We start from the raw sequence: 17,432 nt of genomic DNA, 5'->3' as shown, positions 1-17,432 counted from the left end.
CCCCCTCCACCCCACACCACCAACACACACCTCTTGCTTTTTATACGTAAATTACGAATGAATGCGACCAGATGATGATATATTTTTCCTACTTCAAGAAAGATGTATGATTAGTGAATGATAAATCGATTACTTAACAAAGCATCTAACTTCCTTATAGGTTGGAACAAACACTCAAGTTTTATATATAGCTATGGGATATACCAGCGTATATACCCACACGTACTATGACGTATTTGCAAGTGTTTGATATCGTTAATGTATATATAAAGGGCCGTAGCCACGGGGGGGGGGGTGGGCATGGTTACTTGTGCCTCCTCAACTTTCCTGACCCGATATTCTTAAATTGCTAACATTTTATTTCACGGACGCTAAGTCGTTAAGACAAATGTAGTTAAAATGATGGAATTTATAGCACCATTTTGCATCTAAGTCCCATTATAATAAATCAAATTTGCTCAAAGGGGGTGGCTTTCTCCCCAAAACGATTGTCACAAGTATTTTCCGCCTCAATCTAAAAATTTAAATTCGTATAGACGATAAGGCATATATGACGTCATGAAAATAAATATCAATACAGGCGTTAATTAAACTGATCTTTCCTGACACTTAAAATGGGGGTAAATTTGGTTTGCAATCTCATTTATATCAAGAAGTCCTGCTACACGCTTGCTTTTGTTTGTAAACGTATAGTAGCTTACCTCTTAGGTGCGTCTTTCTGTAATTCTTCAACATATTTGAAGCCTCCAAAAGCCGAAGCTCGTCTAACCAATCGATAAGTACGTTAACCTTTCGTTCGTTGAGCAGGTCATGACCTTGCAAAGCAGCGAATAATTCTCTAGCGTTGGTTATCAGCTCTCTCCTGGCGGGACTTATATCTTCACATAGGAAAGCCAAATCCTGGACATTTTTCTCCGTCAAGACATCGGATACTTTCAGAAGAGTGAGCCTGAACGGTGACGTAGAACTTGATGACGTCATATCGAAGAAATGTTATCCCTATTACTACAAATGAACAAAGCGATTTACTAATGAGTTGCGTGACAAGTGAAATATGGTACTCTCCAATAACTTATTCAAACTACAAATAATTTCAAACAATGTCAATATTTGAATCAGCAATTCATTTTAAGTTAGCTTTCCACGTGGCTTTTCCGCACTTTTTGTCTGTTTTATTTGTTTGTGATATTGTTGTTAATACAAATTTAAGGAAGATAGTATGTCTGAAATAACACGAATATTAGTTTCTATTAGTTTACGAAGAGAGCTCAAAAGTATATATTGTTTGTATTATTAAAACTCCTTATTTCCCGATTGCCCTTTAATGAACATAAGTGAAGACATGCTTTAGAAAATCATTACTCGAGATAGGAATACACTAGAGAGCTTCCCATAGCTTTATTTTGCACACAAGACAGCCTGCATCAATAAACAACCTTTTTTCCGAGGGGTCACAGGGACCTTTTTTTTTTTTTTGGTCTTCAAAGATTTGTTTACATTCAAAACACCGGTCGTTTTGACCTTTTTTTCAAAAAAATCGTGAGAACAGTGAAAAATGTCAGTCAACCTGACCCTATCTTATACAACTATCTAATACATACAAGGAATCAAATCAGGAGCCTCAGAGGCATATGTAGAGAGATGGCTCTATATTTGGGGAAAATATGTCAAAAAATAACGATTTTCGGTCTATGTTAAGGCCAAAAAACGGTCAACTTTCTGAAAATATTTCTCCCGAATGCCTCACCCTACAGAAAAGATTTTTAGCTCTCCAGAAGCGCCACACTGAAATTCAACTCTACATAGAAACAATTGAGCAATAGCGCCTCCACTTTGTGAGTAATCCCTAGCAATTCAACTCGAGCATTTCTACGGTATAGAATTTCGGTCAACCACAGTTGATATGCTTGCGTCGTTAGGGTCAATGCAATCACTCACGTAAATGAAACGGTAACTATTTAGCACATATTATCATGGCTAAATACTTCTAAGAGGCGTTAGACCTTCTTTTTATGGGCAATTTGACCATCAAGCCTTTGGAGAAGAAGATTCTGACCATGAAATTCTGAAATTCTGATACGGTAAGCCGCATACTGTATGCACACTGTTTGCACACTGTATGTACTATGTATTGTGTATGTAGCGCAATTGGTATATATAGACTTACCGTTACGCGTGGCTACCAATGTATTACAGAATACATTTGTTTGTTTGGAGGGGGGAAAATCAGTCATATTCCTCACATTCAAGCATCAAATAATATTTTACTTATGAAATAACATGTCTTGAACTCATCAAACTATCAAAAGTCCAGCAGATTTCATCAAAATAATTTCAAATGGGCAAAAAAAGTGCATTGTTTGTATCATAACCTCATTTGCATATTTACATATCTAATTAGCTCAATTATAAAAACAAATTATAAAAATTAAAACTTCATTTCAATACCTATCTGTCAATACTTGGGGTCCCTATTGACAAAATGAACAGATTTTAAGTAATTACAATGTGTAAATATTTCCCCCAGGGGGACAATTATATGATCACAATGGGCAGAACAGTAATCATTAGGCATGAACTAATATGAAGTAAACTTGGGTAATGTTTGACACTGTGGCGTAGCTAGAGGTATTGGCGCCCGGGCGCAAGAGTAGAAAATTGTGCCCCACCCCCCACTTTTGAAAGAAAAATAAATTGCGCGTGAAAATGTTTGGTTATATTTTTCGGGCATGTCGTTACAGTCCCCCCCCCCAATCCCCCACCATTGTGCTCCTACGCCTATGATATTTCCAACTTTCGAAATCTACTGCCTTGGAACTGTATACTGAAATACCCGAAATTTCCGTGATTTCCGTTATTACAGAATACAGAACAGCACCAGTCATTGACTCTTTATTCATTATTCCTGCAACATGAGATGAGGTCCTTAAAGTACTTATATCACTCAAGCCATCCGCTGCTGGTTTTGATGGTGTTTCTGCTATTATTGTAAAACATGCCCATTCATTATGTATTCCACTCGCATATCTTTGTAATCTCTCTTTTGAGCTTGGTGTTGTTCCCACATCTTTAAAAATAGCTCGAGTTGTTCCTGTCTTTAAGGCCGGTGAAAAGGAATCCGTGAATAATTATAGACCCATTTCAGTTCTCCCATGTTTCTCCAAGGTAATCGAAAAAATAATGTTCTCACGGTTATATAACTTTATTGCTAAGCATACTTGACTGTATAACTATCAATTTGGTTTCCTTCCTGGCCGTTCGACTACACATGCTATTTTACATTTTACTTGTAAAGTTATGGAAGCTTTCGATAATAATCAGTATGATTCTGGTATATTTCTGGATCTGTCGAAGGCGTTTGATACTCTTGACCATAACAGTTTACTTGATAAACTTAATCATTATGGAATCCGGGGAACTGTACTTCAGTGGTTCAAAAGCTATCTTGCTGATCGTCACCAGTATGTTGTTATTAATAATATAAATTATGTTTCTTAGCCAATTAAGTGTGGTGTTCCTCAAGGGTCCATACTTGGTCCATTGTTGTTTATAATTTATGTTAATGACCTCTATAGAGCCAGCAACACATTTCATATAATCTCTTATGCTGATGATACCAACCTGTTCTTTTCCAGTAATGACATTAATTTTCTATTGGATACTATACAGAATATATTCATGATTGGTTTTGTGCAAATAAATTGTCACTAAATGTTAAGAAAACTACCTCTATTGTGTTTAGTACACCTTCAAAGCACTTAAATCCTAACATAAATAGTATCAGACTTTGCGGTGTTGAAGTTATGCTGTCTAAGACTACTAAATTTCTTGGCGTTTATATCGATAATCATCTTTCTTGGAATAATCATATTCAGAATATTTGTATGAAAGTGTCTAAAGGCACTGGAGTTCTTAATAGACTTCGCCAAATCCTTCCCAGAAGCACATTGGTCACTTTGCATAATACACTCATACTTCCCTATCTTACATATTGTAATGTTATTTGGGGAAGTACCCATGCCTCTAGAATTCAACCCCTTTATTTACTTCAAAAGAGAGCCATTCGTTATATGGGTCTGTTCACGTTAAAGCGCCCAATTTGGTTGCCTGAGGTACCAAATTTTCAAATTACAGTAAAGAACTTCTATTCTAAGTAAATAACATAACTTATATCTGCAATTTATGAATCAGAATTGACCAGAGCTTAAACTATTCTGGAAATTATATTCAAGATGGTTGAAAGTGTGACAATCAGATAAATTTCCCCAAATTTGTTCTTTTTTTAATGGTGGTGTGTCATTCCATTGCTGCTACATTTGGGAATTCTGTTTTTATTTTCTTTATTAACACAAAATTTGCTATTGTAAGACAAGTTTTCAATAATATCGATGATGTTTTTAAAAAAATATTAGAGTATCGTTAGAAAATATTCAATTTTTCTTGAAATAAAGTTTAAAAAGTTTTTCTTTAAAGAACAAAATTGAAATTAATAGTAACAATTACACCATAAAATTAAACCACAACATAAGCAGATATATCAACCAAAAGCTGAAAATTCTGGGTCATGTCCTCTCAGAATTTTTTTTTTATTGACTCTTGTTTCGGACATCACCCCTCCAAAATGATCTCGTTTCGGACATCACCCACCAATGGTTTACCTAATATATTAAACCTAATATTTAGTAATAAACCAAATGATGTTCATTTAATGGCAATAATAATGAATAGAAAAGCATTTTAGTAAGTTGATACCCGTACCAAAAGAGATCTATGGACCCTTCCTAGGTTCCAAGTTCAAAACAAAGAAAAGGGATACAAGTGATCCAAGTGATCAACAAGACAATTTTTAAACGAAGGCCATGCTTGTTAATACTTAGCAATACGGTATATATCAGTACTGTACATCACGATATGTGATGCTAACAAACAGCATCAAATTCATTTGAAATAATGAAAAATGCAAACACTTGTTTTATAGATTTGCATAAGACTGTCTTGGACTATGTTTCGGACATCACCACAACTGTATTAGGACATCACTGTAATGTTTTCTACACAACGCATATCATATCAAAAGTTAAATTTGTAACAAAGGGGTCTTTGTTGTTGACAAGCTACCTTCAAGGTATAATGACAGTTTTGAACTTATTATAGTTCAAATCCTCAGTGTTCATTAAAAGTTACTTACTGAGCGTTTCGGACATCACTGAATGTTTCGGACATCAACTTGGAAAAATGTTCACAAAGCTGCATAACAGTAATACATATTTCAGCAGGTAACAACAATATGAAGTAATATTTTTGCTATTCAGACCTGTTCAAGCAACAAAAGTCTGCTTCAAAATATACACAACAGTCAGACAGTAGCAGATTTACTGTACACTAGATATTATGAATTTTTGAGGGAATGCAGTTTATTAAAACACCAAAGACTGGGAAATCAACAAGGTGGACTGAAAAATAATGGCACTGTAAATTCATGGGAAAACAAATGCCCTGAGGCACAAATTTCAAATTGAACTGGACAGAGCCGATAGGTGAAAAGATAGGTGATAAGTGAAAATCTGAAGGCTTGGTGTAAATGATAACCCCATTTAATGTTAATGAATTATCACTGTTTACTACATACTCAATTCATACATATCCAGAATACACACATCTGGTTTAGATCCTCCTGCAATCAGGAACTCGCGAAGAAGCCATCATTGGCTTTATATCAAAGCCGCAAGCTGACCGAAGTCAGTCTCTTAGATTCATATTTAACGACCATGATTATGAATTGTCAACAACTCTGTAACTTGATGACATACATTGATCTTGGAGTGACACAAACTCGGACCTTATGATTGAAAGGCACCGGCATTAACCACTGAGCTAACACTCCATAACACTCCACATAGTGACCATTCATTGATCACCATTTGCATAAAGTTAATCTCTGCTTCACCACATTTGTTACCTGTCCAGCATACCATTTGCATTGGCCAGCATACACCAACACTTCCCAGAAACATCAACTTATACATTATTTTGCAGAAAATGGTATTATTATTGACTGCAAAGAAATTTTTCCCCCAAAAGGGTTATAGAATTCTTTTTAACTTTTACGGTTTCCACATTTCCATCATTACCTGGATGAAGTCTGCAATAACAAACAGCAAATATTTACCATTTCATAAATATACAGATGTAAACAGGAGACATCCCTGCATACTGTAGCTAATTTGGCACCCACCTGTCAATTGTAGCTAGTATCATTGAGTCTACTATTTAAACAATTTTCAGAGGGGAGGACCGGGTTATCATATCATAAACTCCACTAGAATGCTTGGTCCTATTTTGTAATGTCAGCAATAACAACTATTTTGCACCCCTTCAAATGGTACCCACCCGCTCCCACCCCCTCCCCATGCACCTATAGCTGGATCTGCCAATGTTGAAGATTGCTTCCACTGGCCCAGCTAAGCAACAGTAGTACCCTATACTAGTAGTACTATAAGTACTAGTTTAAATATCCTTCTTTATTGAGATTCATCATTATGCCTTGGCTATTATAATGTGAAAAACAAGTATTACATGGTTTGTACAAATACTCCTTGTCACATATGAATTAAATGATTTACTTTGTAAGATTGTTATTATTTAAGCTTATGGCCTAAACTTACATTTAAGTGTAAGGCCTAGATGTTATGGTATACAGCAGCTCAGCAAATTGTTCAGCTTTATCCTTAAGTTTCATAATGATAAATATCTGTATGTACATATCACTTAAGCTCTGAAGTCTGAAGCAACTCGGAATGAAAACATGGTCATGCATGATGCACCACTCTGTGTATATTAATACTGTTGACACCATCGAGTAAACCTGGAGGTTTCATCACACAGTAAATCCGCGTACCAGTCAAAGAGGGTCATGTACTGTAATGTGTTTCAGGGTGGTACTAATAATCTGATATACTGTTCAGAAATTAATCTCCACATTGCCCATTGTTATTTACTAACTAGTACAGTAAATGTATATTTGGGCTTCTAGCAGCAGACAACACACAGTTACCTAGCAATGTCTGTACCTTAACATTATAGTTATAGTCGTTGACCAACATTTTTAGGTTAGATCACCAGACACGTTCCACGGTCCTACTACTTAGCTAACATCTTCTCAAAGTACTGGTACTTTTCTTGACAACCATCAAGTTTCCATCAACAGTTAAACTGCTCTGACATAGGGTGTAATAGATGCACACTGATTCCATACATATAGAGTGACAGACGACACTGAATGGTGTTCAGTTTTCCAAAGTGACGTTGACATACTATGCTGTACACCGATGTGATAGAAACATGAGCTACTGTGCTACAAAACTCGTCTAGGCCTATTCCAATTGTGTGTAATTAACTTTACAATTCTCAATATGATATTGGGAAATATCAAATTGGTACCGCCAAGGAAGCTGGAACACATTACATGACAGTCCATGCATGGTACCCACGTGCCCTTTGATGCAGTTCTTCTAGCCTATAAATAGGCTTTCTATGGTTGTGACAAATAGCTTGATTCTGCTATAGCTTAGACAATTACAGCATTACTTTCTAATGTACTGTATACTGTGATGGCATCCTGTTACATGTTATGTCAGAAAAAAATTCACTAAACGGTTTTTTTACTTCTTCAGTACTAAATGATGGAAAATTGTAGTGTTAATGATGTCAGTTCTAGAAAAATCCAAGTAATTTGATGTTCCCAGTAACATTCATACCCAAATATGTAGAATATCATTTTAGACTTGTCACAAGTCATCAAAAGATGAATACATGTTGGTCACATGACACCAAAAGTTAAGAAGCATTCTGTTGTAGGATCTTAGTGTATTCTAGCACACTGAAATCAACCAATTGAATCATTCACTTGAAACTAGTGCTGTTTTACAATATGTTGGATTCACAAAAGTGATGTCCGAAACACACGGTGATGTCCGAAACATACTTTTAAGGTTATTTTGCTATAATATTTGGTGAAGATGGAAAAAGTTTTGAGTAGTGCAGTATGTATGTTTGTAACAATAGAACTTGTCATAATATATGAAGTGCTCATCTATTGTGTCTTTTTTTCAAGCAATATAAAGCAATATTAATTAAAACTTGTTTCGGACATCACTGGTGTTTCGGACATCACACACATGGACGGAAAAACTGAAATGTTTATAAAATCAAAACGGATGAGTGGAATTGTGTCATGTACATACTGTAGTTGAGGGAGTACTTATGCTTTAATTAGAGTAACAAAATAGTCTTGTGGGTTTTAACATACTTCATATATTAGTTGCTTCATGATGTTTCGGACATCACCAAAATGTGGACGGAAACATTTTGCATGTTGTTTAACTTTATCGTGTAGTAAAATGTGGCTGAATAGACATGCATCTGATATATATTTTATTTGATACAACTATGACAGTATCGAAAAAGCACACCACTTTCAACAATTGTTATTTAACCCCAAACTACGCCACTCACAAATTGGTGTATAAATGTGGACGGAAAAAGTGATGTCCGAAACACTGGTCCGGTTTCGCAGTAATTCGCAAATTCATCGATGAAATTTTCTGAAATATTTATGAGAGGGAACCTATAGCCACAAAGTTCAATCATGACAAAATTTGGAGTAATCCACTTTTGGAGTTGAGAAAAGCTCGAAGTACAAATAGTGCAGTTTGAAAACGGCAACATTTTCCGTCCACATTTCGGCACCTCTGGGAGTATAGCATATATATTTGCATATCTCAGGAAGTTGTCTATGCTATGGTAGGTACAGCTAGGTGGACTCTCTCCATGGGGATAATATTTGTATCTCTAAAATCTCTAATTATTTTGTCACAATGCTCCAAATGCCATTTATGCTAATTTGGGCGCTTTAACGTGAACAGACCCATATTTGAAATGCGAATTACCTCCAGCATACAGCACCCCTGTTTACTTCTCTTAACGCTCTTAGTAAATGATATAAATCGTTACTATGTTGGTATTTTTATTTTCAATTGGTTACAAGATAATGCTCCGTCGACTTTTCGCAACTATTTTCAGTTACGTAACGATCCTTATCCTAACCGTGCGCTAAATCAATTGACTGTTCCTTACTTTAGACTTAGGTCTTCACAACTTGGTATTCGTTATGTCGGCGTAAAACTTTGGAATTCCCTCCCTACTACTATTACTGGTTGTAAAACTGTGAACACCTTCAAAAAACGTCTTAAAGAGTATCTTATATCAAACTATCATTGATTTTGTATTTCCCTTCTTTGCCATCTTTGTTCTGTTTTCTCTGTATACTTAAGCTTTCATTCCATATTTTATTTGTAAAGGGGTATCAACGTAAACAAGCTCTGCAGAGCTTCTTGTTGGCACTCCTCAATCTCTTGTTCTCTTGTACATTTACCTACGTCTATTGTCAAAATTGGATACTTTAATACAAGAGATTGAAATAAAGTCTCATGAATTGAATTGAATTAAATTGAATAAAAAAGAGAAAACGGTCGAAATGGACTGAAAAGAAATCACAGTCTATAAATTTGCTGATAAAAACAAATACATTCAGTTCAGATTTTTATTAGTAACTGGAAAATATTCATGCCTGACGACATACATCAATTTCGTCATGTTTTTCTAAAAAGGGCTTATTTTTTTTACTCTCATTCTCCCATTTCAGCGCCCCCCTAAACCCGGCGCCCGGGGCACGTGCCTTCCCTTAACCCCCTAGCTTCACCACTGCAATGGACAGGGCCTTCATATAACGCAGAGAAGGCTTTAGAATGTTGGATATTACTGCTGCTATTGGATTGTGTCATGCTATGGCGCCAAAGAGAACCCTTGCGAGCTGGAATGCATGCGTGCACAAATCCAAATATCAGTTTTTGACTGTCTTTATTATTCTTGCAAGAACGAGATACATTTCCTACCAAATGATAATAAACAAAACTACGAATGTGTCAGTAGAAGAACCGCTGAGGTATGTTTTTATATACAGTATAATCCGATGTACTGGAATATTGGCGAACTGTTATGAATACTAGATTTGGTTCAAATATGGATCAAATCGCTGCTCCGTTTAAGTGTTTAACTACGGTACATAATAAACTGTTCATAAATCAATACAATGGTGATGTTGTATTTTATACCTTTCAGCTCGAAATGTCACCCGACGTGTGGTTTTTGTTACTTACAATACAGTGTATACAAATGATAAAATAAAAACATAAATTGATAAACACCGAGCAATTCTGTAGTTTTGAAGCGCTTTATACAAATGTATGTTTATATCGTTGTGTAGTGTGTCACTGTGTATATTATATGCTATTATGATGACTGGGTGGTGACGGATATCAATCATTTACTAATATAACAAAGTATCATTTTTTTTCTTGGTCAGTGAAGTTGTTATGCACTGGATTTGTAGCATATTAAAGTATATGCTTTGCTGTATCCTTTTCTTCAAATGGTCTTATATATAAAAACACGTTATACTCGTCGGAAACAGAACTAATTAAACGGTAACTACAAATATGTCTTTAACAAATAATGCGATTAGGCCTGCAGAGATTCCCCCTTTTTTTTTTGAATCATATTTGTTTTTCAGCATCACCAGGGCGATTTGTCAGTCATACATACTTGACTTATAAAGTGTACTTCAATGAAGTGTCTCAACATATAACATCATAAAAAATGTATATATATAATTATCAAAATGTATTTGAAGATGAAGAAAACAAGCAATTGCATGTTTACAGCTTGTTGTTACATGATCCACTGCCCTATAAAATTCATCACGGCTAAATGTGTGTAAGTAAATGTAAGATCAAATCTAACAGTCAGATTATAGGCTAATCCATTCGGTAAATACACAAAAGCTCTAAAGTTGAGAAGAACAGTTATATTTACTATAGTAGCAAAAGAAAATGAAATATCGTATTCATTAGAACTATTAAAACTGAAAAAAAGCAAATAGACCTACCTATACCACATGCCCCGTGTGTCCTTATCCCTACTAGTTCTACCGTCCTCCATGGGAGGAGTGGTTGCTTGTATTTGCATTTTTATGTTTAATTGTATATATAGTTTTTAAATTGCCTCACGATTAGTAGGTTTCACGTGGAAATCAGTATTGCATTTACCACCTTAAGAAGTTCACAGACTTGCTGCCTTTCGTGTTACGGATGTCATACTGTAATGTATACTTATACAAATATTTTTTTCAAGACAAAGGCCGAGTGGGTGGGGACTCGCATTCAATCCGTTAAGTCATTCAAAATGTATCGTTAAGTCGTTGGCATGGCCTTATGTATCTTTACAGTTGAAACTGGCATGTGTCATAATCAAGACTGCACGAAATATATAAAAGGCCTAAACACTTACTTTAATCTTTCATTTGATTTCAGGATGATCTTACCGTACTATTGATTAGTTTTCCACCTGTTCTACATATGTATGCATGGATACGTGTATGCTGATACAATGGCCTTAGTCTAATATATCTTATTGACCAAGCAGAACTTGGGTAAATACAAAACGCTGAACGAAATAAATGAAATCTGAATGGAGTTAACATTGTACATGTCATATAACTGAATAGCTCTGTTGTTTGTACTGAACATGGTATTTAAAATGCACGCCACTATATCGCATTCTATAATGGTCCTTTATATTTTGCCAAATTGTACATTATTTTATAGTGCGTAAGAAAATGTGCTACACTTACCTTCCGGGAATGGAACTTCAAGTTGACATTTTAGTACTTTAACCCAAAGTACTGTAAAATACAAGCAATATATACTCTACATACTACACAACAGTTTCAAGACGAAGTAACCGTCACGCGAACAAAAAGTGTAGGGTATATTTCTGTATGTGTAATGCTAGCTATAGGCAGAACGGTATATCGAAGTCCACCATAGGGATTTTATTAGTGTAGCCTAATAAGAAATACTTGAAATGAATAATCTAAATTCTTGAACAGTATATAGACTTGACTAAAGTCCACACGAAGCTGATAGGGTCAAATTACTCAGTGATCTTAATCTTCTTTCGATTTCGATGTCATATAAAGCAAATATGATATTTTATTCTTGATGCAATTGATATGGCGTCTGATCCGAGTGAGCTGAGTCAAATTGTACCAGAAAAAACTTCCAGCCTTTGATAAAGGTATTAGTATTCATAGACATTTACTATTTCTACAAACCCTTGAGGTAGGCTAAGTATCCGCTATACGATATGACCTTAAGAAAACATTGTTATTGTTCAAATTGCCGTTCATTGCGATACTTGAATTAATTTTTGTTAACATTTCTGTCAAACATACTTCCAGGTTAATGAGAACAGAAGCCCAGAACCTAGGTTTACAAATTTCGATTGACAATGTAACATATGACTTTGACCTGAGGAGGAAAACTACAAAATAACCTGAAAACGTTCAGACAAAACTGATTGGTTCCGTGCATTCTAATACTAAACTGAATGATTTTTAAAACAAAATGGCACCTTTAAATTACTTAAAAAGTGTACTTTTCAATTACATAATTGGAGCATTTGTAATTTATGAATATGTTCAATTTCTTTTCTCCAAAACTGTAGGTGGGTGTCCCGTCGTAAATTACAATGTTCCAATTATGTATTTGATAATATAAAAGATGCTGGCAGTTTTTTTTTTAACTCGAAACACGGAATCTAGTTTTATTCGTATTTGTTTTATTGTCCCCAAAAAAATCTTAACCGTTGTAACTGTACTATTGAAAACTGGCGAACGACGAGCTTAAAAATATGAATGTCGCAAAGGATGAGGACTTTCGTGTTCAAGGCACAACTCATGTTTAAATGGGAAGTAGATCAGAAAATGTGCTTACTTCAACCAAGATTGGCGGCTTCCTGATCAAAGTTTGCGACAGTAGTCATAACACCTACATTAAGGTTACGCCAAACCTTGACTGCATCGAATGACATACAAATAATAACAAGTTTCTTTCTCTCTTTAGGGAATTAGAAATATTGTTAAATAGTGTCATTTTCGGTCACACGCTTTTTTGTGCACATATTTTTTTCTCGATAGACCCATATTTAACAGGTCTCAACAGTGCATGTACAATGGATACACTATTATTGCGTCGATTCGTTTTTTCCTTTGCGCGAAAATTATGACACCAGATTCACCCCAAGAAAAAACATAAAACATGATATATTCAATGAGATAATTATGATATATTTATTAATGAAAGGGGGTGTAGGCGGTTTTACACTATCTAACGCAACGTAGTCGCCAAGAACCTGAAGTATTTTTAAGGGAGGGCCCGATAATAAGCGGAAACGGATCACCGACCGAAAAAATATCGGAATTTGTGGACTATTTCTTGCTTCCTATTGTATTAAAACAAAGCACTTTTGTGAAAGACACAAATCACATTCTGAAAATTGTGGAAGCCACCCCGTTACCAAAAGCAGTAGTACTTGCTACACTCGATGTCGTCGCCATGTATGCCAATACTCCCCAAGAGGAGGCATTCGATATATGTCAAGAAGTCTATGAAAGGCGGAAAAAAGCGAATATGGAATAAATAAAATATCCTCCATATCCATGCGCAAACTAATTGAACTCATTTTTAACAAGAAACTGTTTCGAGTTCAATAACCAATTCTATCTACAAAAGATCGGTTGCGCCATGGGTAGCCAAGCCTCTCTGGAAATCTGCGATATCGCCATGCATAGACTGGAAAACCAGATTTTACAGACAGATAATAAAATCTTAAAATGGCTCCGCTATAGAGATGAAATTCTATTGCTTTACGACGGTTCACCTCAGGAACTTGAACAACTAGTAAACAGGTTGAATGAAATTCACCGCTTCTTAAAGTTTACGGTAGAAATATTACACACCGAGGTAACATACCTAGATTTGAAAATCTTCAAAGGTCCAAGGTTTGAAACCAATGGGTTATTAGACATCAAAGTCTACACCAAACCCACGGAAACCTTCCAATACCTCGACAGAAACTCTGCACACCCACTTACCACTTTTAAAGACTTCATTAAAGGGGAAGTACTGCGATACGCACGTCTATGTAACAACGAGACTGATTTCTTACAGAAAAAGAACGCGTTCACAGAGAAACTGTTACTCCGTAACTATAAGAAAGACGAAATTGCCTCAGCCACGAAAGGCATAAAATTTGAAAACCGTGGGCAAACAAAAGGAACCACCAATGGTGTTCAAGCTTACCTATACACCCCATATCAAAACCACGCATTTGAAAAATGTACTTTTGAAACATTGGCACTTAATCTCGCAACACGCGGACAGGGGCGTAGCGAAGGTTTTTTTTTGTTGGGGGGGGGGGGTGTGTGGAGGATTTGATTTGCCGACGGATCTGGAAGTGGTGACTGAAATGGGGGAGTGGTCTAAGGGGAGGGGGTGTCCCCCTCCCTTTGGAAAATTTTTAGTTTTGAAACGTCCTTAGATGCAATCTGGTGCATATTTTAAGTCAAATTTGGCACCGTAGAATTTCCATTTCGATGTTATTTTTATGGCAGTCGGCAGAGAAAGAATTAATTGGGACCAATTATCGAACTGTGTTTTCTCTTTCACCGATCGTTGAAATAGTGAAACTTCGTGATGAAAATGTTCAGAAAATTTTCCGGTAATGAGAAATAACAACATTCATTGATATACAAGCGAGAAACGTTAAAAATTGTGTACAATTCGTGAGCCGTGTCCTTAAGTTTTCCACGGAGAACGAATGACATCTGCGATGACGTCATTCTGAACAGAGGATAATAACAACACGTTGTCACACGATAGCACGACTCATGGGACTCATGAGAGCAGAAACCGGTCTAGTTGGTCATAAGAACCTACACTAGTCTATCCTACTATTAACAGTACACTCAATTCACCTAATAGGTGCAATTATGTTTCACCACTAGGAGCATGCTAAAAGTTCATGTTCCTCGGGCCCTCCCTTAAAAATACTTCAGGTTCTTGGCGACTACGTTGCGTTAGATAGTGTAAAACCGCCTACACCCCCTTTCATTCAGATAATTATGATATACTTGCTAACTGTGCATTGATTTTCCCTGACAGTAATAGTCAGCACTATAGTACTGAGCCGTATCTAATTAATACGTGATGTCGCGTAGGCCTGATAATTGCCTTAGTTTCAAATTTGGAATAAAAACGATCGCGTTTCAGGGAAGAGCAGCTGGATATATATTAGGCTTTTCTTTAACCAAGTTATGCCTATTAGGAATTTGAAGTACTCTTACATAAAAAAAACGCAACTGATTTCCAAAAAGGGGGGGGGGGGGGCCGGGGCCGTGTCGGCCCCCCTGGATCCGCCCCTGCGTAGAGAAGGGTTAAGAATATGTGAATATTAAAGCTGTTATTGGATTGTGTCATGTTATGGCGCCAAAGAAAACCGCTGCAAGCTCAAAATGCGTGTACAAGAATATCCAAAAATCCAATAAAAGGGGACGAGATACAGTTTTGTCCGAATTGCTCAGACCTTTAGAACGTTATGTGGATATTCACAATCTGATATCAATTTCACGGACAATTGAAACGGTTTTACAACTTGATAAACTAATCTGCTAAGTAATATATCACGAAAAGTCTCTCTTACCTTGAATGCTTGCTAGTTGACAAGTTAAACGACCACTCATTTATGATTATAGGCCGCGTCCAATTTACGTACACTTAGGCAGTTAGTAGCAGTAAACCATTTACACATGGTATAGGGTGTGTCGGTATTAGTACAAATTACACAGCGTACAATACATGATATGGCATGAGTGAGAACCATACACGCCCAACGAACCAACCCATAGACGTGTATACGAACAAGGGAGTAGTCGCGCTGGCACGTAATATATGTGTGGCGGACGTGTATACGAACAAGGAAGTAGTCGCGCTGGCACGTAATATATGTGTGGCGGACGTGTATACTAACAAGGAAGTAGTTGCGCTAGCACGTAAATATATGTGTGGCGGTCTGGAAAAACAGTAGGAAGTAGTTGCATACATTAACCTCTCATGTTACAAGGTCATATAGAGAACATTGTTTGCTATATTGTTTCATATATGCCAGCAATAATGATGCTAGGCCTACATCAGTGAATTTATTAAACACGTAGTCCCGCATACAGCCTAACGTACAGCTGTGTACGGTAAGGTCAATACAACTGTCGGGCATGCGTCCGATTATTGTTTTGGATAAACCAAGCCGATGTTATTTTCCTATTCTTCATTCAACCGAACTCTTCAAATGGGCCCAAATGCTGCCCCCCCAAGAAACACAACGTCATGGGGGGGAAGGTGGATTGTGAATTGTTAGGGGTGGGGTGGGGGAAGCGACGAGCAGTGGAAGATGCGACTTTGATCTGAAGAGGTCACAAAGTTTCAGTATCTTAAAACTTCGAATATCTGCAGCATGCAAATCCATAGCACAGAGTCCATTATTTAAATGTTTTTTTTTAACGACAGGACCCTCTTATCTACACCTTTAAATTACACATTTAAATGGCAAAAGGGCACTTTCATTCATACTTAGTAAAGATTCCTAAATCCTATTGGTCCATTCAGGTCAGCTGACCGTGGTTAATCCTGTGAGTAACGCACGGTAAAATTACGGGGCATCACTTTAATAAATCTTTGGTTATATGTAACCAAAAATGTTTTGTTTTATGATTTTTCCCCCACACAAATGGTAGTGTATGAATGAACGAGTGTTAATGCTATCGCTGGATGCACTCGGGCTCCGCCCTCATGCATCGCTTGCATTATCCCCCGATCGTGCATTAATCCTGTGAGTAACGCACGCTAGACCGTTGATTAACCCCTTTTTTAATGACAGATATTGGAACCAAACGTTTTTGTCTTCAACATAAGATCGCAATTGGTGCACTCGGTTTTAGGAAAAAGAAAAAAATTCAATACAATTTTAAGCTCTCTTTTGTTTTTACATACAATTCTGGAAATTTCATGATCATGGTAGTACTGTGAAATAGATGTTTGCCACATTATATTACAAGAATTTGATCCAATTTGATCTCAGATCTGTGATGTCATTAGGCCAGATCTCCCCACAAAGGTTAATCTTCAAAATATATTGTCTTTTGCTTCGTTATGAAATGTGATGCATTCGAAATGTTTGATTACTCGTTGGCTATTATTAACTGTTACCAGGGCGGCATAAATTACTACCGGTTTATTGATGTAACCCGGCGGTCCTGGACCGAACTGAGACGAGCGGGAAGCAAATTTATGCTTCGCGAGAAACTAGCAACTTTTTCAATACCACTGGAAATCGGCAAAGTTGAATAGGGAGTGCAGATCTCGAGTCTGCCAGCCGGTAGCCTTAGCTAATCCACCTAGCCTGATTGTTCCAGTACTCTA

The 17,432-nt window shown here is 36.6% G+C and overlaps 1 protein-coding gene and 1 long non-coding RNA gene across 7 annotated transcripts in view; one reads left to right on the top strand and one right to left on the bottom strand.

Moving 5' to 3' along the window:
- LOC139983815 (uncharacterized) overlaps positions 1-17,432 on the bottom strand; it is a 47,587-nt gene that overhangs the window by 3,045 nt on the left and 27,110 nt on the right. For 5 of the 6 annotated variants that reach the window (XM_071997610.1, XM_071997608.1, XM_071997613.1 and 2 more), the window contains one exon: positions 702-1,005. In XM_071997610.1, the coding sequence (XP_071853711.1) occupies positions 702-981 (280 nt within the window). In that variant the 5' untranslated portion in view covers positions 982-1,005. Of the gene's footprint in view, positions 1-701; positions 1,006-15,660; positions 15,962-17,432 lie in introns of those variants that run through there. The other variant, XM_071997607.1, reaches the window with a different exon arrangement.
- Positions 1,692-17,432, top strand: part of LOC139983824 (uncharacterized) — a 113,905-nt gene continuing 98,164 nt past the window's right edge. The window contains exon 1 of the long non-coding RNA XR_011798834.1: positions 1,692-2,081. This is a non-coding gene — a long non-coding RNA (uncharacterized lncRNA). The remainder of the gene's footprint in view (positions 2,082-17,432) is intronic.

This window comes from Apostichopus japonicus, chromosome 16 (genome assembly GCF_037975245.1).
Source record: "Apostichopus japonicus isolate 1M-3 chromosome 16, ASM3797524v1, whole genome shotgun sequence".
Lineage (NCBI taxonomy): Eukaryota > Metazoa > Echinodermata > Holothuroidea > Aspidochirotida > Stichopodidae > Apostichopus > Apostichopus japonicus.
This window is presented reverse-complemented; position numbering and strand designations above follow the sequence as displayed.